At 44.0% G+C, this 26,288-nt stretch overlaps 1 protein-coding gene and 1 long non-coding RNA gene across 2 annotated transcripts; one reads left to right on the forward strand and one right to left on the reverse strand.

Annotated features, from left to right (window-relative positions):
* Nucleotides 1-11,094: 11,094 nt before the first annotated feature.
* On the forward strand, nt 11,095-11,534 carry LOC115498618 (single-stranded DNA-binding protein, mitochondrial-like). The gene is given in 2 exon segments (XM_032595437.1): nt 11,095-11,260; nt 11,263-11,534. Coding segments are annotated over 2 exon segments (438 nt in total).
* Nucleotides 11,535-15,402: 3,868 nt separating this feature from the next.
* On the reverse strand, nt 15,403-17,061 carry LOC115528217. Its single transcript, XR_003973178.1, has 3 exons — nt 16,826-17,061; nt 16,615-16,731; nt 15,403-16,050 (listed from the first exon to the last, which is right to left on the reverse strand). It is a non-coding gene; the product is annotated as an uncharacterized LOC115528217 (long non-coding RNA).
* Between the last annotated feature and the right edge of the window lie 9,227 nt (nt 17,062-26,288).

Consider the following 26,288-nt stretch of genomic DNA (forward strand, 5'->3'; position numbering starts at 1 on the left):
GCTCCAGCAGGTCCAAGAAACATTTCTTTTTTTTTAAATCAGGCGACACCATTATCCAAACACAGGCATCACCTTTGGGATGGGATGTCTTGCTGTTAAAGGGCAGCTCAAGGAACAAGATGAGAGGTGGGAGGAAGAGAGGAGAGAGAAGGCAAACAGGATGAGAGCAAAGGGGTCTGTCTAACTGAATGCAGCTGCAATACCTTGAAATAACCCATTTTATCACTTTCTAGAAAAACCCTGATACCTCACCTCCCAGCTCTCCTTTCTCCAACTTACTGTTTTATGTTTCAGTATTTACCAGAGTTTTGGTTTGTTTTTGGTTTTTTAATGATTTTATTTTTAAGTAATCTCTACACCTAGAATGGGGCTGGAACCCAAAACCCCGAGCTCCATTGACCAAGCAAGCCAGCCAGGCGCCCCCAGAGTTTTGATTTTTAAGCCACTGGATATAAAGCATTTTACAGGAAAACCTTATATGCAAGCACGTGAGTTATCTGGGCTTGGGTGACCCCAGTTCTGGCCCTGCAATTAACCAGCTCACCCAGCAAGCAGAGCTGAGATTACTCCTAGCCTTAGTCTCCTGATTCATAAAGCAAGGCGTTTGGCCAGGGGTTTCTAGTCACCCTTCCATCTTTTTTTTTTTTTTCCAAGGTGGTTCCACACTCAGCGTGGAGCTCAAACTCACAGCCCTCAGATCAAGAGTCAGATGCTCTACCGACTAAGCCACCCAGGCGCCCCAAGTAAGGGTGTATATCAAATACCTACCCAAGCATGGCATACACTAAGCCTTTAAAAAAAGTCTTTATTGCTACCGGTGTTAATAACAGCCTATGGAAGAGATAGACAGCTCTCATACTGAAAGCACAAGTCACTTGATATTCAACAACAAGAACAAACATGAGTCTTTTCATTAAAATGTGTTTTCATTTCAAAAATAGTATCATTGACGGTAGGAATTTTTCAGTGTTAGTTCTTCTGAGAAAAGAGATCTGGAAAGCGGGCCAGAATTTCTTCAAATGCAACAACTCTTGAGCTCAAAGGCCCAAGGGTTTTAAAACCAGAGGACTACCAAATCCAAGTCTTTTAAGCTTCCAAAGTCATCCATTAAGCAGCAGAATGCAGTTAGAAAAGGCCACATACAAATGCCTGTGATTCGCGTCTGTTCCTTGTGGGGGCTCTGCCGTTTGAAAGACGATTTCCTTCCAAGGAGGAAAATGATGGAAACAACGACCAAAATGTTTCTTCTCCACCCCCTGCCTGTGCTGGCCCTATTTTGGTCAGCAGGCGGCATCTGCTTTTGATAGGCAGTGGCCATTTTCCCTCTGCACCTGCCCGGCTCCACCCAGCACAGATAATTTGCAGCGAGCAAGGCCTCAAGGGCTAGCTAGCAGCCTGGCAGCCTTCCACGGTCTCGATGCATTGCTAGGAACAAGATTCTGCCTTCCCGTGTAAATCCGGTATGGTTTGTAGGCCATGGGAACGAGACAGCTCAAGTGTTGTTCACGGAGAACAATTTCGTGCTGGGGTCTGCGGGAGACCCCAAGAGAAGAGAAAGGCAGAGGGCACCGCCAGGGTTTTTAGCCCGTGTGCCCCTGCACCCATGTGATGGCTGTGGCAGTAAGCTTTTACGATACTAAAAGCCCAAAGGAATGAAATTGTGACATATGCTACGACATGGATGGACCTTAAAAACATTGTGCGAATTGCCACAGGCCAGGCACAGAAGGACAAATACTGTACGATTCCATTTATGTGATGTGCCCGGAACAGGCAAATTCATGAAGACAGAAAGTAGAATATGGGTTACCACAGGCTGAAGGGAGGGGCCAAGGGGCAGTAATTGTCTAGAAAGTACAGAGTTTATGTTGGGAATGATGAAAAAGTTCTAGAGATAGATATTGGCGACAGTTACACAACCCTGTGCATGGAGATAATGTCACAAATGCATACTTACCAATGGCTAAGATGATAAATGTGATGTTAGGTCTATTTTACCACAATCGGAAAAAAACAAAGCAACAAAAGCAGCAGGGGAAGGGAAAACTTGTCAAATTCAGTGTCTCGGAGAAGCAAGTAGCTTCGAACCCAACTTAAACACCAAAAATTGGAAGCACCTGTACCACATACACCAGCTTTAAGGGAGTGGTGATCTTTAGGAGGACGGAAAGGGCATACTTGTTGGTGGAGAGTTATTTTGACCATCCCTGCCTGCAACTCTTTCTCCCAAATTCTGAACGAGGCATGGGAAACTGTCATCTGTTCGATCCCAGTGGTCATTTACAAGTGTCCGTGACATCGTTTTCTGTACGAAATGCGTCAGTGTCGTACCCTTCAGCGTCTATCTTCAAACCCCCCAACACCTCTTCCCCATCCTCACTTTCTGCTGATGTTCCTGCCTCCCACTTTCCAGAAAGCACTGACACAATCACAACTGCCCAGGCCTCCCCAACCACATCCTCCCACCCACCAGCATCTAGACCCACATATTCCGCTTTTTTGCCGATTGACATTAGAGGGACTATCTAAACCTATGTCTCTGTTTGTCACTAGGTTCCACCGTGTTGTTTATTCAAGGTGATCTCTGCAGTATTTCTTTATTGCCTGTCTCCTCGGCTAGAACCTATTCTTCGTGAAAGCAGGGATTTTGCCTACATAATTCTCGGACGCAGCCTACGCATGGAGGTCAGTTGCTGGCAAATAGTAAAGTCTCAATACACAGATGAATACCTTCCTTTTCTATCTGTTTGAAAAATACCAGTATCTTAAAAAATGAAGAATTGGAATAGAAAAACATAACTTGATCGCATGAAATATTTGGAATAAACGCGTCTTCCCTGCTATTCCCATAAACCAATGAAATGTTTCCAAAGTGATAAGATTTCAACACCCAAGCCACCTCCCCCGGAAGTCACACACAAAATATTTTGTCACCCATATCCTCCCAATATTATTTTGGAAATAAGTCTGTCTCTCTTTCTGCGGCACGGTGTCTCTGGACCTCCGGACACCAAGGAATCAGGAGATCACTCACGAAACCTCAAAAAATGGGAAAGTCATTAAAGTACAGACAGAATCGGAGCTCTCAGAGTACAATGGGTTAAGAGCTGCACGCACTTTTCTAGACAGCAAAAATTGCCAAGGTAAATTCCCTACGACTAATTACAAAACTAACCACCTGTAGTCGGAATTATGGACGCTGTGTTTCTCAAAACACTAAACAAAATGTAGGCTTGTAGCTCAGAAGCCGGTGATCTGTGCAGGGCCTCTATACTTCCTGTCATCAAAGGAGAGCATGAAGGTCATCATTAAAGAATTGTTTTCTTCTGACCTACTTGAGATCACTCTGAAATGATGAGCTGCCAAACACTTTGAAAACTTGGCCATGTTGGCCCCAACAGGGACAGAAAAAAAAAAAAAATGCATAAGTGTGTCTCCTCCTGAGGGAGGGTTCTCATTCAACAGAAATACATAGACACATTTTTATTTTAAAATTTTCCACTCTGATAAGCGACTGGATTCACGTTCGAGGCTTGGGAGAGCCTTTTAGGAAAATATTCTAAATTATTGCGAAGAGCTTTTTTAGCTTGAATGTGAGCTAAGAAAAGTGAGATTTTCCTTTTAAATACTCCATGTTTTAGCTCAACAGCTCCTCTGCTCTTTGCATCTTACCTGTAATCAACACTGTTGGGAGGATTTTAAAGATGCTTTCCCTCTGGCGCACGGTACTTTGATATACGAGCAGCATGTGCATTTTGGGAGCGGCGTTAAGCTTTCAAGTTAAAGAACAGGATTTCTCTTCTGGGCAAAATTACGTTCCATGACCTAATTTAGGGGGAAAACCAGACCCAGGGATCAGAATGGCTCGTTAAGGCTCAAGAATTCTAATCGTTTCTCTGGGCTTGTCCTCAACCTAAAGCATCGATGATTGCTTTCACTTCTCTTTGGCTCCATTTCTCCATTTCCATCTTCTAGGTGGTGGATTTGGGACCCCCCTACAGTTTCTGTGGCAGCTCAGCCCAACATGGACATTGAGGGTTGATGTGGTCACAGATTTCAGTCTGCCACTGTTGTCAGTGCCACCAAATGATTTGTGTTCGTAAACTTCCTTGTTCTGAGCACAAGAATGAGTAACTTTTTTCTATTTCTCTTTTATTGGAGCAAGTAAATATTTCCAAAGGAGATCCAAGTATGTTATTCATTACAGCATAAAGTAGACGTACAGGGTGAAAACCAATTACCATAAAGGATGTTAAAAGTCAGCAAATTTCTTTTCCTGCCTTAACATTTCATCAAGTGCTCATTTATACAAACCCAACTTGATCCAATGATTCACAATAAGCCTCTCAAAGGTTAGTTGTGTTTTTTTAAAAACATTGTTTTTGTCAAGTACTGTTCAAGTGGAAAAATATACCATGTTTTCATTGATACAGATGAGCTCATTTTTATATGCAGCTGATATCAGAGTATTATAGATTATCAAATGAATATTAACTGCTATCAGATATATGTGTGTGTGTGTATATATATATATATATACATATATATATCTATGATTTGTCAGTGTTTCATTATGAGGGCACTAAAAGTCTTAGAACTGTTTCATATATATACTTTGTGTTTGCTGTACAATGACATTTCCCTCAAAATGGGATTTTTTAATCACTCAAATGTCCTTCTGAAATTGTTAAGACCTTTATTCATTTGTGTTCCAACTTGGCAGAAATCATGTCATATCCATTTTTATATTTCTAAAAGTCAACAGAATCCCGGGGATACATTTGACAATGAAAATACTTGCTGAGTGAAAATGTAGGCCCACATTGACACGGGTATATCACTTTTAGAAATCTGCTCCCTCTTCAGTACACAAGTTTTCGATATGCACAACTGAGCAATTTGATTTGGAAAACTTGGCCTTTAATGTGTTTCCTTTAAGACGGATTTATAGCTGAGCCGCCTGGGTGGCTCAGTGGGTTAAGCGTCTGACTTCGGCTCAGGTCATGATCTCACGTTTCATCAGTTTGAGCCCCGCCTCAGGCTCTATGCTGATCACTCAGAGCCTGGAGCCTGCTTGGGACTCTGTGTCTCCCTCTCTCTCTGCCCCTGACCCACTTGTACTCTGTCTCTTTCTCTCTCTCTCAAAAATAAACAATTTAAAAAATTGATTTATAACTTATTTCATTGCTTCTACTGAAGGTCATCAGTGGATTTGGGTTTTCTTAGCTCCCCACTCATTCTCCACAGGTCTTCCTCAGGGACGACCTCCGAGGAGATGTCCTTCTGTCTATATTGGCTCATTCCACCGATAGAGATGTCCTGAAAATCTTCTACAAGCAGCAACTGCACAAAACCTGTTACTGAGTAAGGGAAAGATGGCCCAGTCTTCTGCTAAACGAGAGCTATCTTCCACCTGCCACGAGAAGGACTGATGCCCCAAGAAGGAAACTGGACTCATGGAAAAGCATCTGGAAACTGGAGAAACGCACCAACTCCCTGTAGGGCAAGGACATGCGATCCCTGCAGTCAGAGAAGATGAATGTAAGTTCTAAAGTTCATTGCCATGACGCAGAGACGCTGCTCAGAATAATCAGTAACAAACCCAGCAATTCATAGCATAAGATTTGGGATGAAAACTGACTGCTCAACACTTCTCCAAATCTCTTTAGAAGGAGGTGACTTTACGATTTACCACATCCCGCTAATCAGGGAATAATCCAGAGATGACTATTCTGGAAGCATTTTGATGAAAAGAAGCGGTAATGTGAAAAACGTAGGCTTGGGAAAATGTCAGGATTTTGTCCACTCCTGTTTAAAAAAAAAAAAAAAAAACAGGAATAAAGGGAAGAGGGTTTATGATTAAAAACATAAGTCTGGGGCGCCTGGGTTAAACTCAGTCGGTTAAGCATCTGACTTCAGATCAGGACGTGATCTCACAGTTTGTGGATTCGAGCCCCACGTCAGGCTCTGTGCTGACAGCTCAGAGCCTGGAGCCTGCTTCGGATTCTGTGTCTGCCTCTCTCTCTGTGCCTCCCCCCCCTGCCCAAACACACACACACTCACACTCTGTGTGTGTCTATCTCTCAAAACTAAATAAACATTAAAAAATTTTTTTAATAAAAAATAAATAAAAATTTTTAAAATTAAAAATAAAACATAGGTCTGTGCCTGTGTCCGTGTCGACAACCTCGTGGCTTGCTAGGAGTTCCAGAGGCAGATGTGGTAGTTACCTGAGATGCTGAAAAGGTCATATGCTACCTTGGTACCTTCTCTGTTTCTGAGGTTCCAGCTAAGTTTGTGTTGAATGAGTACAAACTACACCTCAGACAATTCTAGAGTCTCCTCTCTCCCACTTTTGTCTAAAGAGCAAAATATTCTCGGCGGGGGCGGGGGGGGGCGGTCAGTAGGAAAGACATTTTGCCTTTCCCTTGAAACATCTACCTCATGCAGAAGCTACAGCTGGATATCCACCACGTGGCTTTCATAACTTACTCATGGCCTTGAGGTCTGGAGACTCTGTTAGCCCCAGCTGTTTTCAATGGCTTCCCTAAAAAATATTTTGTGGGTTGAGACACTGAACTCTACGGCCGGCTTAGACTTCAGTTCCAATGAAGAAAAAGCAAGTACGCTAAGACAGATCTGTTTGTAAAAGCGTGTTTAAAATTAACATCCTGAGGAAACCAACAGAACTTTCTGTTATCTGATTTCTTTCCACGTATGGTTCAATGCACCACTAATGGTTTCCATTTGAAAAAGCAACTTCGTTTAGAAAGAAAGATGTTTTGTAATATATATACAAGAAGACTTAATGTTCTTAAGAATGCACCAGTTCTTTGGAAGTTGGGTGACTCAATCTAAGAATTGCCAGTCATAAGATCTAAATACAATTAACTATATTTTACTTGAAGTTACAAGCTTCATCGTTCATTGGTCCACAAATGGGGGTTCCCACACGTACTGCTCAGTGAACTCTTACAACAGTTAAAAGGATAAGTAAACACCGATAATTTTGTGGGAATAACATCCTGTCCTAAAATACCTGCATAAGAACCATCCTGCATATTCACGCGGGTTCCCCCATGTCTACCTTCCCTGCCGCAGTAAACCTCCTACGTTACAAAGAAAGAGCCTGTCTTCCATTCAGGTGCGTTGCTTCAAGGACTAAAGATCTCTTTCAAAAATATGGGTTCTGTGAGGCACCTGGGTGGCTCAGTTGGATAAACGTCCAACTTTGGATCAGGTCATGATCACCCAGTCCGTGGGTTTGAGCCCTGCCGTCAGGCTCTGTGTTGACAGCTCAGAGCCTGGAGCCTGCTTCGGATTCTGTGTCTCCCTCTCGCTCTCTGCCCCTCCCCTGCTCACACTCTGTCTTTCTGTCCCTCAAAAATAAACAAACTTTAAAAATATGGGTTCTGTGGGGCACCTGGGTGACTTAGTCGGTTGAGCATCTGATTCCTGACTTTGGCTCAGGTCATGAGCTCACAGTTCATGGGATCGAGCCCTGCATCAGGTTCTACACTGACTGTGCAGAGCCTGCTTGGGATTCTCTCTCTCCCTCTCTCCCTGCCCCTCACTATGCTCACTAGCATGCACGCTCTCTCTCTCTCTCTCTTTCTCTCTCTCAAAATAAATAAATAAACACTTTGAAAAACTACTTCTTAGAAAAAAAAGTATGGGTTCTGAGGCAGTCTTATTTAATGATAAATCAATTTGCTATAAAGCTACCTCACTGTGTATATTTCACCTGAGACCCAAGTTTGACTTTAGCATCAGAGCATTTTGGCTGTGGTGGGGGTGATCCGAACTCAGGTATATGGCAGAGTGGAATGTTGGGAATGACTTTTCCTTTTCCAAGCCCTATGATCACGTAACACATAACTTTTTGGGAAGAGGCCTTTGTGAGCAAAAGCAAAGGAAGCCTCAAGCTGAAAACAGCTTTCCCAGTGTATTAAATGCAATCTAATAAGAGGTGTACAGAAAGGTGTTATCAATATGACTTCCGTTCGTGAACCTGAAAACCTGATTTTGCAATAGTTAACGCACGCCCTAATCTCTCTTTGTAATTTTGAGCCAATTTCTTTAGGCAGTTCGGTGCCTTCAAAATTAGATCACAAACCAATTTAAAATTTGAGGTTCTGGCAAGATAATTATGCTTCAGAGTAACTGAATAAAGTGTTAACAATTCACAAGAGTTTATCTTAATTCTTTCTAATTAGGGGCCCCATTTTATTTCTCTTCAAAAAGTAATACCACCTGGGGCACCTGGGTGGCTCAGTCGGTAAAGCGTCTGACTTCAGCTTAGGTCATGATCTCACAGTGTGTGGGTTCGAGCCCTGCGTCAGGCTCTGTGCTGACAGCTCAGAGCCTGGAGCCTGCTTGGGACTCTGTGTCTCTGTGTCCCTCTGTGTCCCTCTCTCTGCCCCTCCCCCACTTGTGCTCTGTCTCTATCAAAAATAAATAAAATGTAAAAAAAAAAAAAAGTAACACCACCTTATGTTTACATTGCAATTTATAATTTTCAAGGATTTTTGACCTATGTAATCTCATTTGATGCTTATAAGCATCCCACACAGTGAGGAGGGTTTTATTTTGGTGAGGGGACCAGGGCTCAGAGAGGAAAGCATGGAGATCAGACCAAACTGAGAGCTCCCCGTTAGGCCCAGTGCTCTTTCCATTCTATCAAACTGTAGTTAACAAGTTAAATGAAACCCTCCATTGTTTGGGGCCTGTGTTTTCATCCTTCTCTGAAAACCCATGGCAAAACAGAAACAAAAACAGAACGCCAAGTGCAAAATGTATTAATACCAATATAATTGATCAGGGAAAATTTTAGGCCAATAAGCAACTGTTTTGTTTTTATTAAGTCTTAATTTTTTGGAGTGTCTGGGTGGCTCAGTAGGTTGAGCATCTGACTTCAGCTCTGGTCACGACCTCATGGTTGGTGAGTTCGAGCCCTGCATCGAGCTCTGTGCTGACAGCTCGGAGCCTGGAGCCTGCTTCGGATTCTGTGTCTCCCTCTCTCCCTGCCCCTCCCCTACTCACACACACTCAGTCTCTCTCTCTCTGAAAAATAACTAAACATTAAAGAAATTTTTTTAAAGACACCTTTTTTAGAGAAGTTTGAGGTTCATGGCAAAATTGGGGGGCAAGTACGAAGATTTCCCGCATACTTCCTGACTCCACACATGCATAAAAACAGTAGTTTTAATCCTTTATGAAAATACAAAATTTAGTAAGTAATTTGAGAATGCAACAGTTAGGTCGCCATCCAATACTCCCACTAAATCATCGTACTCTTTGAGACTTAGAACAATACCAAGCATTTCTGAGGTGGGTACAATTTATGGCGCATAAATTATACCTCAGTAAAGCTGTTAAGGCCACATACCCATTGCTGGGGACCTAACTGTGTCCCCCGAAATTCATATGTTGAAACACTAACTCCAGCAGTTCAGAGTATGATGGGGATCTACCGGGATAGGGTCTTTCAGGGGGTAATTAAGTCACAGTGAGGTCATTAAAGTGGACCCCAACCCAATATGACTGGTATCCTTGTTAGAAGAGAAGATTTGGACACAGACACACAGAGAAGGAGGACCACGTGAAGACGGAGAGAAGACAGCCGTCTACCAGCCAGGGAAACTGGCCTCAGAAGAAATCAACCCTGCCAACACCTCGATTTCAAACTTCTGCCTCCAGAACCGTGAGAAAATTAATTTCTGCTGTTGAAGACACCTCTTCTGTAGTGCTTTGTTATAGCATCCCTAAAGACACACACACACACACACACACACACACACACATAATACTATGCTACCTAACACAAGCTATATGAAAACCTACCTTTGTGGGCAGCCTTGGGTTTTTACATCTCCTCCGGGACACTATTTTACTCACCAAATTTTCTACGCTTAAATTTCAAGTATTTATATTTTGACGTTAATTGCTACAGACTTTAATAATAACCAAGATTCAACATACAACAGTAAGAAGCTCGAATCTATAAAAGAGAGAGAGGGAGAGAGAGAGAGAGAGAGAGAGAGACTAACCACGCTGCTCTGTGGTGCAAAATGACTTTCCCAAAGTGTCCACAGGCACTGGGAGACTCCTTCAGTTCTGGAAGCCAGTATCTGGGCATCTGTCTCCTTATTAAACACTTAATGTATACTCATGGTGGCAGTTGGGGGGGGCTGCCCAAAAAGCTGGGCCCAAGAAAGCAAGGCGAAGTTCCTGCTATCTAGTTTGGAGTTCACGTAATTAGAAAGCATAGAAATCATACGATAAAGCAAGCACTGTTTCTTATATTTCTTAACAGTAAAAATCTCCCTTGTTTCAATTCCCTTCTTAATTGTATACCACAGTGGCATGTTTCAGTACAGTGAGATCCTGAAATGACAGAAAAACAGTGAGGTTAAGTGTTGTTTTTAGTCAGATGAATTGTAAGCTGGGCAGCAAGGAAGTTCAACATCAGCTGCCATGGGACATTTCGTTCGTGGGACCGTCCTCGTACTTTGTTGACAGGTTGGGAGGCAAAATGTACATTTCTGGTTTCTACTTGTAACATTTTTCTGGATTTTTTTTTTTAGATCTTTAGATCTTTTTGGTTTTTTGGTTTTTTCAGTTTGCAAATTAAAATCTAACCTGATATAAAGAGGGATAAAAAGTCTAAAAATCAGGGGCTCCTGCCTGGCTCAGTCAGTGAAGCACGCAACTCTTTAAAAAAAAAATGTTTATGTACTTATTTTGAGAGTGGGGGGGATACCATGAGTGAGCAGGGGAGGGGCAGAGAGAGCGGGATATGGAGAGAGAATCCCAAGCAGACTCCACAGTGAGGGCAGAGCCCCACGCAGGGCTTGAACCCACAAACCGTGAGCTCATGACCTGAGCCAAAACCAAGAGGTGGCTCAGCCACCCAGGTGCCCCTGCAACTCTTGATCTAAGGTTGTGAATTCAAGCCCCATGTTAGGTGTAGAGATTGCTTCAAAATAAAATCTTTTGGTTCAAGCTAGAGCGTCCGGTGAAGGAGGGAGGGAGCTACGTGTCCTTTGCTAGGGGAAGACCAAAGACAGACTGTAGGAAAAGCAAATAGAAGCCATGTTTCAAAGACCCGTGTTAGGGGTATTTCATCAGTCTGTAAGAAGTGAGTCTGAAACTGCCAGCTTTGATCCTGAAAGATCTCTGAACTGTGTGCAGCTCCTTGGGACAGTGGGTCAGGACCCCGTCATGAGACAGGTGGAAGGGAAGAACCCGGTCACGATATTTCTCTAGCAACGAATGAGGTGTGGCGGTCAGGGGAGAGTGGAGCGCACCAAATGGGTGCTGTCGGTCAGACGACAGAGCACAGAGTATCAGTATTCGGACCAGGCCTCAGAGACATGGCGTATCAGTATGTGAAAAAGGGGTCCCGCATCTACGTGGAAGGGAAACTCAACTACAGTGAATACACAGGTAAACACAATGTGGGGCCACAAGTGACAACAATCAGAGCTGGTAATAGTCTATTTCTGGGTGACCTGACCAAAGAAAAGGCATAGAGTGAATGATTCTTCTTTGGCCATTGTTTGGTAGGGTCTCATTTCCAAATCACGTACAGTCTTTATAGATCCTAAGGACAAGATTAAAATATTCTTTTATATACAAAAATAAGTAAAATAAAATAAAATCTTTTTTAAAAGTCTAAGAACCATCTTAAAAACATAAACACCACCCCCGCAACTGTAAGAAAATTTGCTTGCTATAGAAGTTAGGAAAGAGGGGCGCCTGGGTGGCGCAGTCAGTTAAGCGTCCGACTTCAGCCAGGTCACGATCTCGCGGTCCGGTAGTTCGAGCCCCGCGTCGGGCTCTGGGCTGATGGCTCAGAGCCTGGAGCCTGTTTCCGATTCTGTGTCTCCCTCTCTCTCTGCCCCTCCCCCGTTCATGCTCTGTCTCTCTCTGTCCCAAAAATAAATAAAACGTTGAAAAAAATTAAAAAAAAAAAAAAAAAAAAAGAAGTTAGGAAAGAAAAATTCCCCAAGAGATGGAACCTGATACTTTGTAGGAAAAAACTGAAGTCCAGTGAAATGTTGGGTGGTGTTTTATAACCCAGAGGTCTGTAGCCCCTGCTATTTGTTTTACTCTTTCTTTGTGCCTTTATGTTGACCACTCACCTCTATTCTCTTGCATGGAGTCCACAGAATTTGTGACCTCCGAGGCCATCTGCCTCTAAGACAATCACTAGTAAGTTCCCCAATGTTTAAAGATTACTATCCCAGATATTGGCTCCAAGAACTCAGATGGCTTTCTCGTCATTTTCTCTAGATTGACAATATGTAACAGTTACTAGTTGGAACTTCCATTAAAGAAAGTATGTACATGAGACCCCAAGTCTCTCGAATTCTAAAATCTTGACCATGTACATCTAATATATTTCCTGGGTTAGCTGGTCGTTAAGTTTAAATTTTCATGTTTAGTTTATCTCCATGAAAGCTGTCTGTATTTCCAAGAACATGGCAAACATAAGCATTCACTTCAGAGGCAGAGCAAAGTTTCAGTTGATCTAACTGGGCATCATAGCTTATGTAATTCCCTCACCTTTCAAAATCTTTCCCAAAACTTGGGATTATCTGGGTAAATAAGCACCAGCTCTATGCTTACAAGAAGATCAGACCACAGGATAGAAAAGTCAAAACATTAAGCCAGATGCCAGACTAAACTTCACGGCGCTTCAGGGTAAATGTCACCAGAAGACAAATATCTATGCTTGTATGATTATGTAGGTTAATGGCCAGACTTAGCCAATGGTCTTCAGTTGTCTGCCATCTTGGCTGCAAATCGGTACAGGCACAGGGCCTCGCCTTGCCACTCTGCCTGATTTCCCTAAGCTGACATTAAGGGGACCCATTTCCAAGAACAAGGTGGCTGGCCGTTTCAGGACACATACGTATGAACATACTTATCATTCCTGATAAGGAAGGAAACTGAGAGCACCAAAGGATGAGATTTGGGCTGAGACCAGGAGGAAGAGCTGGCAGTCATCCCACACCGGAAGACCCACACACGATGTTGAGCAAGTCCTTCATTCCACGAGGCCTCTGTGTAAAAAGGATCATAACACCTTCCTTTTTACATTAACACACAGAAGACATTTCATAAAACAATACAGTATATTAAAACAAAAGAAGGGGGTGCGCCTGGGTGGCTCAGTCGGTTAAGCATTCGATTTCTGCTCAGGTCATGATCTTACAGTTCACGAGTTTGAGCCCCGCGTGGGGCTCTGCGCTGAGCCTGCTTCAGATTCTCTGTCTCCCTCTCTCTTTCTGCCCCTCCCCTGCTTGTGTGGGCATGTTCTCTGTCTCAAAAAATAAACAAATAAAACATTAAAAATTAAAAAAATAATAATAATAAATAAAATAGGAGAGAATATCCTGGGCCACACCCAAACCTCTGATTCCTCGTGGACTCAAGTTCATGCAAGGAGGGGCGGGCCAGCAGGTGTGCATAGAAGCCCTGATGAGGTCAGCTCCAACGTCTCCCTGAGGACCAGCAATTAATTACATGTAGAGAAGGAAGCAGAAGGGAAGGCCACTGACCCCATGGTGTTTGCATCCAACTGTCGGTGGCCAACTTCTTAGATTCTATCTGTGGCCTAAATGATGAAAGATTATTTGAAGCCAACACAGAATTTTGTGTGTGTGTGTGTTTGATTTTAAAGCTGTTCTTTCATACAGTGAGAGAGCACAGCAAAGTGTGTAGAGAGGCTTCTAGAGCAAAGCCCTCTATGGATGGCCACCTAATAGGTGGCTTTCTTGCCTGTGTCAGCCAAGAGAATTACATCAGTTGTTTGTACCTGGAAGGGATCCCACCTGGCTAGGATCCTCCCACCTGGAAAGTCTCCCTATCTGACACCTGGAAGGATTTATAGAAAAAAAAGGAGGAGGAGGAGGAGGAGGAGGAGGAAGAGGAGGAGGAGGAGGAGAAGAAGAAGAAGAAGAAGAAGAAGAAGAAGAGGAGGAGGAGGAGAAGAAGGAGAAGAAGAATTGACTACCTTTAGCTAAAATATAAAAGTGTTTCTTAACCTTTAGAGTATAAATGATTACCTGTTTCCAAGCGGGCCCCCTAAAACCCTCACTTCTGTAACAGGATGCTAATAACACCATCTAATATCATAACAGGTGTCGTACATTAAAACCTGCTGTTTTTATTCATCTGCCGTTGGCTTTCAGCTTTGTGGGTTATAACAGGTACAGTGTAACCACACGAGGCTGAAGTTGGCTGAGTTTCATTTCCAACCACCCCCAAGACAGAGCTTAATTTTACCTTTTGCTAAATGGATATCATAGTGGTATCACAGCGATCTTCACTTTGTTATTTCTACAGAATGCAAGGCACATACACAGAAAAGGGCCAGTAAACATAATTGCCTTAAAGAGGCTATGCTTTTTAATATCTTTTTCATGCCATACAAATCCACATCACTGAAAGTCGATTTTTTAAAAATATTTTACCAACAAAATCAACTTGCTAATTATTTTTAACTGCTTTTGAATCAAAGCATTCAACCTCCTGATGGCCAAGATGACAGATGTGTCTTGGGACCCAGCACCCCAACGGGTGGTCTCTGGGAAACAGGAGGAGAGAAAGGACACAACCGCCCACGCCAACCCCAAACTCCCTTGGCCACACAGTGCATCTCAGGTCTACCCAAGGGTGTCCCCCCTCCAAAACCATACATTCAAATATGCTGCCTAGTTCATCCTGGCTGTACCACAAAATGGCATAGACTGGGTGCCTTACAAATAACAGACTTATTTCTCACCGTTCTGAGGCTGGAAGTCCGAGATCAGACTCCTGGCATGGTTGGATTCCGGTGAGGGTCCTCTTCAGAGAGGCTGTTTTCTTTCATATGGTCATGGTGGAGAAAAAGAGAAAGAGAGAGAGAGGAAGGAGGAGGGAGAGGGAGGGAGAAAGGGAGAGAGGGAAGGGGAGAGAGGGAGAGAAGGAGGGAGAGGGGGAGGGAGAGAGGCGGAGAGAAGCAAACTGTCTTGGGACTCTAATGAGGGCATGAATCCCATGCATGAGGGCTCCACCTTCTTGGCCTGACCCTGTCCCAAAGGCCCCACATCCTAATGGCGTCACATTGTGGGGTAGGGTTTCAACATATGAATTGGGGGTGGGACACACAGTCAGTCCATAACACATCCTTTTTGGGTTTTTTTTAAAGCTTATTTATTTTGAGAGACAGAGAGAAAGAGGGCATCAGTGGGGGAGGGGCAGAGAGAGAGAGGAAGAGAGAGAATCCTAAGCAGGCCCCACACCACCAGCACAGAGCCCAATGTGGGCCTCAAATCCATGAACCTCGAGATCATGACCTGAGCAAAGCCAAGAGTTGAACAGCCAACCGACTGAGCCACCCAGGCACCCCAGCATACCCTTTATTGGATGGCAAGCCCTCCCTCCCTGCTTTAAATCCCTTTCACCCACTACATCTCTCTCCAATTCCATCAAGACCTCCAGGTACTTGATGGAGCGCCTGGGTGGCTCAGTCAGGTTAAGCCTCCAACTCTTGGTTTTGGCTGAAGTCATGATCTCACAGTTCGTAGATTCAAGCCCCACTCTGACAGGACAGAACCTGCTTGGGATTGTCTCTTCCTCTCTCTCTGCCCTTCCCCTATTTGTCCTCTCTCTCTCTCTCAAAATGGATAAATAAACCAAAAAAAAATTTTTTTTTAGACCTCCAGGAACTTGAGACCTTCCTTTACTGTCAACCAGGCATGCCCGCTCTGTTCCCCATCCGGGAAGCGTGAGGTGGTTCCTCACCCCTGATTCTCTCCTACCGAGACCTTCACCTCCCTGGTTCCCTTGCCCTTCTGTCCATTGCCCCAGACCCCAAGCTGGATCTAACCAACTATCCGCCTGTTGTTGTGAGCTGCTGGAGGAAAGCTCACCACCCCACAGATCGGAACTTGACATCGATGTTTTCCTGGCCAGCTGTTCCTCTCGTGCTCCAGTGGCTATTTTCAACCTTCTCAGCTTTCTCCAAACCTTCTACCCCAGGACGGCAGATACAGCATGCTGTGGAGACGACCGGAGTCGTCTTCTTCCAGGACCCCGGGAAAACCACGTTTCACAGCCCCCCTTAACATAGGGTGTGGTCATTCTGAGATCTAGTCATAGAATTTGAGCAGAGTGATGGTCCCCTTCTCCCAGGAGTGGCCTATCCAAACCTCCCCTCTCTGCTCTTGCCCCGTCTGCACAGTGGATGCTAACACCTGGGGCGGAACTTGGAGGTCACCCGTTAAGTCATGCAGGTTATAACAGGTACAGTGTCACCACATGAGGTTGAAGTTGGCTGGGGCTCATTTCTATCCACCCCTAAGACAGAGTTATATTTTACATTTTGCTGCTTTGTGATAACTATCCTTTACTTTGCTGTGTATATAGAATACAATGTATATACACAGAAAAGGACTCCTAAACATAACTACCCGGAAAAGGCTCTGTATCTGTTTCTTGTGACTCAGAACCTCTATCTGATGTGGCCCTGAATGACTCTGTGAAACAAATCACACACACACACACACGCACGCACGCACGCACACCCCAACCCCTGCGCTTTCTGTGCCAAATGGATTTTACCTGAATGAGAAATAAACAACGGTCAGATCACAGAAGCAGATGGGAGGAGAATATCAGCTCGTCTCCCTCCTCACATCCAGCTCACCCTCCTTGTAGTGTGGCCTTGTTCCTGTTCTCCTGAAGAAGAAAAATGAAATCTTATTTTGTTCTCTTTTAAATGCTGGAGACCAACTTACTGTAGGCTGAACAGTTAGGGTTTCATGATACCTACTGTCACTGGAGGGATGACCTCACAGAAACTGAGAACAGCAATCATCATATGGCCTCCAGCACCTAAAACTCAGTGTGGAGAGGGAGAAATGAGGGCTGACCCGGGTTCTGTGCCTTCCCATGTCTCCCCCAGAATTATATCCCTAATGTAACATTTTTAGGCCCGAAAGTCTTTTGTTCTTCTTCCCTATGTGTCTATACCAAAAATAGGTATATACATTGAAATTGAGAATGGTTTCTTTTGACCATAAGTAAAAATATTTTTTTCTGGGGGCGCCTGGGTGGCTCAGTCGGTTGAGCGGCCGACTTCGGCTCAGGTCATGAGCTCACGGTCCGTGAGTTCGAGCCCCACGTCGGGCTCTGTGCTGACAGCTCGGAGCCCGGAGCCTGCTTCGGATTCTGTGTCTCCCTCTCTCTGCTCTCCCCTATTCACACCCTGTCTCTCTCTCAAAATAAATAAAGATTTAAAAAAATATTATTTTTCTGGATTGAATTATCTTTTTTTAATTTTTTTTTTAATTTTTTTTCTTAATGTTTTTATTTATTTTTGAGACAGAGAGAGACAGAGCATGAGCAGGGGAGGGGCAGAGAGAGAGGCAGACACAGAACCGGAAGCAGGCTCCAGGCTCTGAGCCGTCAGCACAGAGCCCGACGCGGGGCTCAAACTGACGGATCGCGAGATCATGACCTGAGCCGAAGTCCGACGCTCAACCGACTGAGCCACCCAGGCGCCCTTAATGTTTATTCTTAAGAGAGAGAGCATGCACACGAGTGGTGGAGAGGGGGGGGGTGGGGGGGGGGAGAGGATCTAAAGCTCGCTCTGTGAAGGCAGCAGAGAGCCCAGTGCAAGGCTCAAATTTACCAACTGTGAGATCATGACCTGAAGTTGATGCTTAACCGACTGAGCCACCCAGGCGCCCCCTGCATTGAATCATCTTTACAATTATTATCAGGAAACAAGGGCTCAAAGTACCTGAATATCACATCTGTTAAGTCATTAAATATAAAATAAACATAAAGTAAAATATAAAACAAAAAATGTAAAATAAAAACTAAAATGTATTGAAAATAAAGCTTTTAATAGATGAATGGGACTATTTCGTTTGCTGGTTTCGAGTTTGGGGCCTTTTTCCCTCAATTGTTTACTAAATCTGTGGGTGATAGACTGTTATTCTTCTTTCCATTTTTTGGAAACAATTGTGAAATAAACAAATAGGTAGAAATGGAAGGCATTTGTCTACAAAAATGTACCTCAATTACTTGAACGCTTCCTCAGAATTCCTGGCAAAATTATTTTGACCATTTACCATGAAAAATAAGCTACTTTTTTAGTTGTCTGTCATCAAAAACATCACTTGAATAATCATCGGATTAAAAGCTCACCACAGGCTTATGTCCTCTTCCACTTGAAAAGTCCTTGATCTGCAGAAGAACTTACCAGTCCATCATTAGTCATTCGCTTTTCTCAACTCCTCACCTACACTTCCAGCTGCCCTTGGCTTTCATAGGCACGGTGTTCATCCCCAGGGCTGGTAGTCACGGCAAGATTCATAATAAATGGATAAAAGAGGACAGGATAGCAAACCCTCAGGCAGATACGTTTTAGGAATATATACATATGCCCGTAGGATATCAGGAAATTCATTCCTTAAACCTACCCACGTGTGTGTTCCCCTTGCAAAGCCTTTGCATGCCCTCCAAATACATGAAGGCCACCTATTGAAAACCATTAACGTAATGAATTGGTAGAGTCCCCAGGTGGAATCGCCTGGATTTTGGTGGATGCCGAAAAGCAAATGCCAATAAATTTCATATTTAAAAAAAAAAAAAAGCAGATGCCATTTTGTGAAGAGACTCTCTTCCCTTAAGGGGAGAGACCGTTCTGGTCTCTTAAATTCATTAAAACTTTTTTTTTTTTTTAATTCCTTGCTTGATTTTTTTTTTTTTTATTTATTTAAATTCAAGTTAGTTAACACATAGTGTAGTATTGGTTTGGGGAGTAGACTTTAGTGATTCATCGCTTGCGTACAGCACCCAGCGCTCGTCCCAACAAGTGCCCTCCTGAATGCCCATCACCTATTTCGCCCATCCCACTCATGCTCTCTCTTTCAAAAATAAATAAACATTAAAAAAACTTTTAAGTATAAAACAGGCTGATGACATTTGAGAGTAGATCAGCAGTGGGAATTTTAGCTGCACAAGGTATCTTTGGTTGATTCTGGGCTGGTTGTTGGTGTTTTTTTTAATGGTTATTTCTTTTTTTTTTTTTTTTTAATTTTTTTTTTTAACTTTTATTTATTTTTGGGACAGAGAGAGACAGAGCATGAACGGGGGAGGGTCAGAGAGGGAGGGAGACACAGATCGGAAACAGACTCCAGGCTCCGAGCCATCAGCCCAGAGCCCGACGCGGGGCTCGAACTCCCGGACCGCGAGATCGCGACCTGGCTGAAGTCGGACGCTTAACCGACTGCGCCACCCAGGCGCCCCAATGGTTATTTCTTTTTGAGAGGGAGGGTCAGAGAGAGCAGGAGACACAGAATCGGAAGCAGCCTCCAGGCTCTGAGCAGAGCCCAATGCGGGCGGGGCTCGAACTCATCAACTGTGAGATACTGACGTGAGCCAAAGTCAGACACTTAACTGACTGAGCCACCCAGGCACCCCTTTGTCTGGTTTTTTTTTTTTTAATTTTTTTATTTATTTTTTGTTTTTTAAAATGTACACCCAAGTTAGTTAGCATATAGTGCACCAATGATTTCAGGAGTAGATTCCTTAGTGCCCCTTCCCCATTTAGCCCATCCCCCCTCCCACCACCCCTCCAGCAACCCTCAGTTTGTTCTCCATATTTATGAGTCTCTTCTGTTTTGTCCCCCTCCCTGTTTTTATATTATTTTCTTTCCCTTCACTTATGTTCATCTGTTTTCTCTTTAAAGACAGGTGTATTACTCATGCCAAGCCAATCAGCTAGCGCCATCACGGGAAGGGCTCTGTGGCCATCTGTCCTGGGGCAGCCTAGAGTCACAGGACTTTCACTCACCCCCTGAGGCTATTGGCGTGGCTGAGGCAGCCTGCTGGATTTGGTGCTTGTCCCTAATTAGAAGAGGCAATGGCCAGTGTCCTCTAGGACCCGAGTCTGGAAGGAAACAACTACCCCTGTCCCTTTCGCTGCAGCAAGTGACAGCTGGACCCTGACTACAGTGATAAGTGGAAATTCTAATCCTTGACTTGCTTTTGGCCAGGGACACTACTCTCCTTTACTCCCTCTGGGTCTAGGGAAGAAAAGAGGTAGCATTAAAATTTCCTTTTTTATTCACACTGTCAGTCTATGTTTTACATGAAGAAGGACCCCAGAACCAGAGAGTGACTGTTAAGCAAATCAACACGCTAGACTCTGACCGAATTAGCATCCCAAGTGTGGACAGAGCTCTTTACACCACACCACTTGGCAGGCTGCTAGTTAACTTCTGGAATGGAGCCCTGCTCCACTCTTCTTGATTCAGTGAGGGACGGGTTGGGCTGGACACAGAACCACAGGCACAAAATGCAGCTGCCGAAGACTGCCATTGCCTCAGGAACAAAATGAAAGGTCACTGTCACTTTGAGACCGCTGTCACCGTCCTTAACCTCCGCCGTCCCCTCCCAAGCTCCCTGTTCCTGGCCACGCCTAACTCCTCAACTGGCTCAGGAAACTATGTCCTGCTTCAGGAATCTTCCAGCTCACACCTTTCCTTCACAACTTGAAAACACCGAAGATTCTCTCTAGCCACTCCTTGCAGACAAACATAAAATGCAGATACAATGACTAAAATACCTTGAACCTGCAAAAGACGTAAACGAAAGTATAGATCCCAGAAACAGATCAAACGACATTCTAGACTGTAATTTGTTGTCAGGTAGGCATTTCAAATCAATGGCCTAAAGAGCATTGTTTCATCAATGGTGCTGGGATGACCATTTGGAAGATGAATAAATCTGCATCTCAACTTTTCTCTCTAAGCCCAAAGAGATTCCAGAGGAACCAAAAGTTTAAACATAACAACCCTAAAACTTCCAGATGAAATAGTGGGGGGGATTTGTACACGTTCTTGAGTAGGGAAGACATTTTTGAATAAGGATACAAAATCATAAATGTTAAAGGAAAAGGTTATTAAATCTGTTGCCATAAAAATATAAAACTTACATTGAAATGTAACATTATTGATAAATATATCAAGCAAAGGGCAAACAACGGACAAGTCCAAATGACTTACTTGATTCGATTATTGTCTTTTTTTCCCCCCCAATATTTACACGGATTATTTAATCCACTATTGCATTGGCTGAATCCTCCTCGAAAGCAGTGTAGAACTAATCAATAAGTTGAGATAATAGTAATTTCTGTCATATTCCCAATTTTGTCTCCAACGACTTCTTTTGCACTATAATGCTGGGTCTGATGCTCGCTTTTGTGTTTTGGTACATCTTATCATATTCGAGTAGCTTTTTTCTACAGTGGATACTCACTGACTTAACACAAGCCTTTGGAGAACCTCTTTGGATTATGAATTTTTCTTTCCATTTGTTACTGTAACAAATTATTATTTACACATTCTTGCATGTCAAACAATTCTTGCATTCCAGAATAAAACTACTTAATTTCTGTATGTTATTCTTCTGATACAATACTGCATTGAATATATGAATATTTTATTTAGAATTTTTACATCTATATCCATAAGCGAATTAGTCTATAATTTTACTTTGGAAGTGTATTTATTGGCTCCTATAAAATGTAACGCCAGGTTCATGAAAGGTACTGGGAAACTCAGGATACTGTATTTCACAAGATAATTTGAGGTACCTTTCATCTACTTCTGAAGAACTGTTCTTACACTATTTTGAGCCATATACTTTGAAGAATTTAATGAAACCATTAGACTTTAGCACCAGAAAACAGAATGTGCTTACTTAAACTTGGTTTTGAGTTGTTTGTTTGTTTTTTTTTTTAATGTTTATTTATTTTTGAGAGGAGAGAAAGATCACAAGCAGGGGAGGGGCAGAGAGAAAGAGAAACAGAATCCCAAGCAGGCTCCGCCCCGTCAGCACAGAGCCCAACACGAGGCTCGAACTCACAACCCGTGAGGTCATGACCTGAGCCAAGACCAAGAGTCAGACGCTTAACCGACTGCGCCACCCAGGTGTCCCTTACCTAAACATAATTTTGCATGAAATTTCCAGGGGCTCCTGAGAGGTCACCTGCAAACTAAATGAGAACTTGAAAGAAATGGCCTATTTATCTATTAGTGGAAACCACAGGCCTTAAGCATAAACAGACCAGTGCAACTGGAAACTAATGCAGAAGTCTGACGTTGCCAGGGTAGAAATATGGACTCCATCTGATTTCTTTTCGTTCCTGTGATAGGAACCCGGGCCCCGCTGCCCGACCACTGCAATGAGCCAGGACCCTATCGGCTACTAGAAAGGAACGTACGCTCACCTCTCAGGACACCTGCATGCATTAGGACATGTAGTTTGCACCTTCCCCTAGCCATGGCTGTTGCTGACAATCTTTGGCGTAAGTGCCGTTCCTTTCCTGGTTGGAAGAACAGAGCCAGTGTGATGCACAAGAAATACCTATTTGGTCTTAGTCCTGGCCCTGACACAGAGCATCTGACCCTCCACGTCTCCAGAGGGAGGAGTGTTTTTTTGTCTGATCAGCAATGGTTGCGGGCCGGGGGAACCCCTAGGCCACTTCAGGCCAGAGGCTGGTCTCCAGAGAGGCCACCAGGATGCTTTCAGCTCCACCCCCCTGAGGCAAAGGGAGGGCTGGAGACTGAGTTCAATCACATGGAATCAATCAAGCCTTCCTAGAGGAACCTCCATAAAAGTCTCTAAACGACTAGCTTCTGGAGCTTCTGGTTTGTGAGCACGCGGAGCTGTAGGGGGGGGATGCTGTACCCAGAGAGGGCCTGGAAACCCCGCTCCCCTCCCCCACACTTTGCCCTATGCCCTCTGCCATTTGACCTTTCCTGAGTTGTGTGTTTTTTTTTATGATAAACTGGTATGTGTAAGTGTTTCCTGGGTTCGTGAGCCATTCTGGCAATCATGGAATGTGAGGAGGAGGTCGAGGGAATCCCCGACTTATAGCCAATCAGGCAGATGTATAGGTGTGAGGGCAATCTCGGGGACCGTGCTAACCTCCAGGGGACGTATGACACAATTGATGATCCAGAATTGTACTGATCAGAGCCTTAGGGGCGCCGGCTGGCTTCAGTCAGAAGAACATGTAACCTTGATCTCGGGGTCGTGAGTTCAAGCCCCACCTGGGGGTAGAGTTTTTTTTTTTTTTTTTAACTTTTTTAAAACCTAGAGAATGGGAGACTTGCTCAGTGGGCAGAAGAACTCCCCACGTTTGGTGTTAGAAATGTTGTGAGTTACACAGTTGAGAAGCCAGTTCCCATTTCTCTCATTTCCCAGTAAGCCGCTGAGACAGCACCCTCCACTCCCCTGGGGGTACTTGTGCAATCCCGTCTGAAGTGGAGAAACGTGAACCCCCTTCTCCCGTCTTCTTCCCTCCTGCTCTAGGGAAGACTGAAGGTTGCGTTCAAGCTCATTTGTCTTACTCCTACCCCAGCAGCTGGCTTCTCCACATCAAGGCCCTCTCAATTGAAAAGGAACCTGGTGGGCGCCTGGGTGGCTCAGGTCAGTTAAGCATCCAACTCTTGATTTTGGCTCAGTCATGATCTCACAGTTGTGAGTTTGAGCCCCACATGGGGCTCTGTGCTGACAGCACGGAGCCTGCTTGGGATTCTCTCTCTCCCTCTCTCTCTGCCCCTCCCCTGCTCTCTGTCTCTCAAAATAAACAAATACGCTTCAAAAAAGAAGGAAGGGAAGAAAGAAAGAAAGAAAGAAAAGAAAGAAAGAAAGAAAGAAAGAAGGAAGGAAGGAAGGACAGGCCAGATGGGAAAGAACCTACTTCTGAGCACAAAATGAGAACTAAATGTTGGCAACAGCAGAGTCATCCTTAAACCTTCAGTCTTCTGAATGTGTCCTATCGGACTCTGTGAGAACTCTTTGTGAAAAGTCAAAGAGAAGTCACACGGTAAATAGTGTATTCTCCCTCCTGCCCCCGATCACATTCACCTACTTCCAGAAATAAGTTTTATTCTGACTCAGCCCCAGAATTTGAGTCACGGACAACTCCACACATACTTGGCAAGCCTTGGCCTAGATCCTCTATCCTTTCAGACCACCAGACTTGCCTAACTGCTTGGCGATTAAGAGTGGTCTTTCTCACCAGTTATCCAGTTCAGGTCCTTCCTCTGGTTAAAATAACAACACTCTCAGTCAGAATGGAATTTCGCCACCAAGCCTAGTTTTTCCCGTTGGGCCGGTCTGGAGACCTGGGTTGGGGTTGTGACTGTGGTTTGAAGAGCTGTCTTTCCCCAGGCAGTGGACTTGTATGGCGTCCGTGAGGAAGCAGGCTGAGACTTGTGGATCTCCAACAGAAGGGCCCACGTTCTCATGTCAGCCCCTTGTGCAATTGTCCCTCATTCTGTAAATTAACGTATTCACTTTCTTCACATTGATGGTTCCTGTTCTTCCTGGAAGACATAAACAACAGTGGCAGCTTTATGGCCAGGAATGACAATACTTTGCTAGGTCTAAAATAACAATAGTTACATAGCACTTACTTATGCCCGACACCGTGTTACGTTCTTTCTGTATATTAACTCATTTTATCGACACAGCAACCCTATGCGGTGGGTTCTGGTATTATCCCTAGATTACAGGTGGGAAAACCGAGCCACAGAGTGGCTAAGTGACTTGCCCACTGTCTCACAACTGTAGAGTGATGTGTTCAAAACCAGACTCAACGCCCTTGGCTACCGCTCAATTCCGCTTCGCATATGATATATTTCTGAATGGGACTCAGTAAGAGTGACAATCTCAATCAATGGAAACCCTAATCGGGACCTCAGGAGGCATGCGTTCTCCAACAGATATGACAGGCCCCAAATACAAACACAAAAATAGGAGAAAGGCTGTGAGTCAACTACTCATTTCTGAGCATCTTTCCTGCTGGATGAAGGAAATGAGTGTGCATGTGTGCAGTAAAACACGAATTTTGAAACACAATTGGGAAAAGCGTATTTTGGGTTTTTTTTTTTGGTGAGTAATCTCTATACCCAACGTGGGGTTCGAACTCACAACCCTGAGATCAAGAGTCACACACTCCACTGACTGAGCCAGCCAGGCGTCCCCGGAATGTTATTTTGTTAAAGAAACACATTTGGCTATTTTCAGAACAGCCTTATAGAGAATCAAAACAACTTAAGTTTCTTCTAAAAATATCTAATTCCTCTAATAACAGAAAATAATAATCTCATTTTTATGAAAGTGATTCTTTCTCTCTCTCTCTCTCTCTTTTATTTGAGAGACAGTGTGTGAGCAGGGGAGAAAAACAGAGAGAGAGAGAGAGAGAGAGAGAGAGGCAATCTAAAACAGGTTCCATGCTCACCGCAGGATTCCACGACCCTGGGATCATGACCTGAGCCAAAATCAAGAGTCAGATGTTCAACCGACTGAGCCACCCAGGGGCCCCGAAAATGATTCTCATTGTTTGATTTCACATGTAAACATAGAACAACAACAAAAAGCAAGCAAACAAACAAACAAAACTACACAAATTTCAAACCATGAGATTTATCTACACAAAGATCGGAAGATTGGTTTTTCCCTCACTGCTGTCTAATCCCGGATCCCTCCCATCCAGGGAAAAGGAGATAGCTCAACTTCCCAGTAAACGGGCACTGCTTTTGAGGTGGCAGGATAGGGTTTTTAGTTTTGGGTTTTTTGCTTTTTAATATTTGCACTGTGGTACACCCCACATGTATTCCAGAGTGTTGAAAACATAACGCACAGCTTGAAGAAGAACCGTCAGGGGACATGTATGAAGCCACCACCACTCTGACTAAATCCGGGGCTGGGGATACAGATGGAAGACGTACGTGCCATCCTCCTCACCGCAAACACAGCCCAAGAGAGCCCCCAGAGGGGACTTTCATCTCTCTCCCCTCTTCTGTCCTCAGGATGATGACAAGGTGTGCTGGTTTCTGAGGGCCGTCATAACAAATACCACAGACCAGATGGCTTAAACAGCAGAAATGTATTTTCTTGCAATTCTGCAGACTAGAAGTCCAAGATCAAGTTGTCAGCACGGTTGGTTTCTCCTGAGGCCTCTCTCCTTGGCTTTCTTGGCTTCCCGTTGTGTCCTCACTTGGTATTCTCTCTGCCCAGATTTCCTCTCCTCATATGAACACCAGTCAGATGGGATTCGGGCCCACCCTCACTGCCTCATTTTAACTTAATCACCTCTTTAAAGTCCCCACCTCCGAAGAGAACCCCAATCTGAGGTACTGAAGCTTAAGGTTTTAACATATGAATTTGGGGGAAGGGGGTTGACACAATTCAACTTATACCAGTGG

This window comes from Lynx canadensis, chromosome D3, assembly GCF_007474595.2.
Source record: "Lynx canadensis isolate LIC74 chromosome D3, mLynCan4.pri.v2, whole genome shotgun sequence".
NCBI classification, from domain to species: Eukaryota; Metazoa; Chordata; class Mammalia; order Carnivora; family Felidae; genus Lynx; species Lynx canadensis.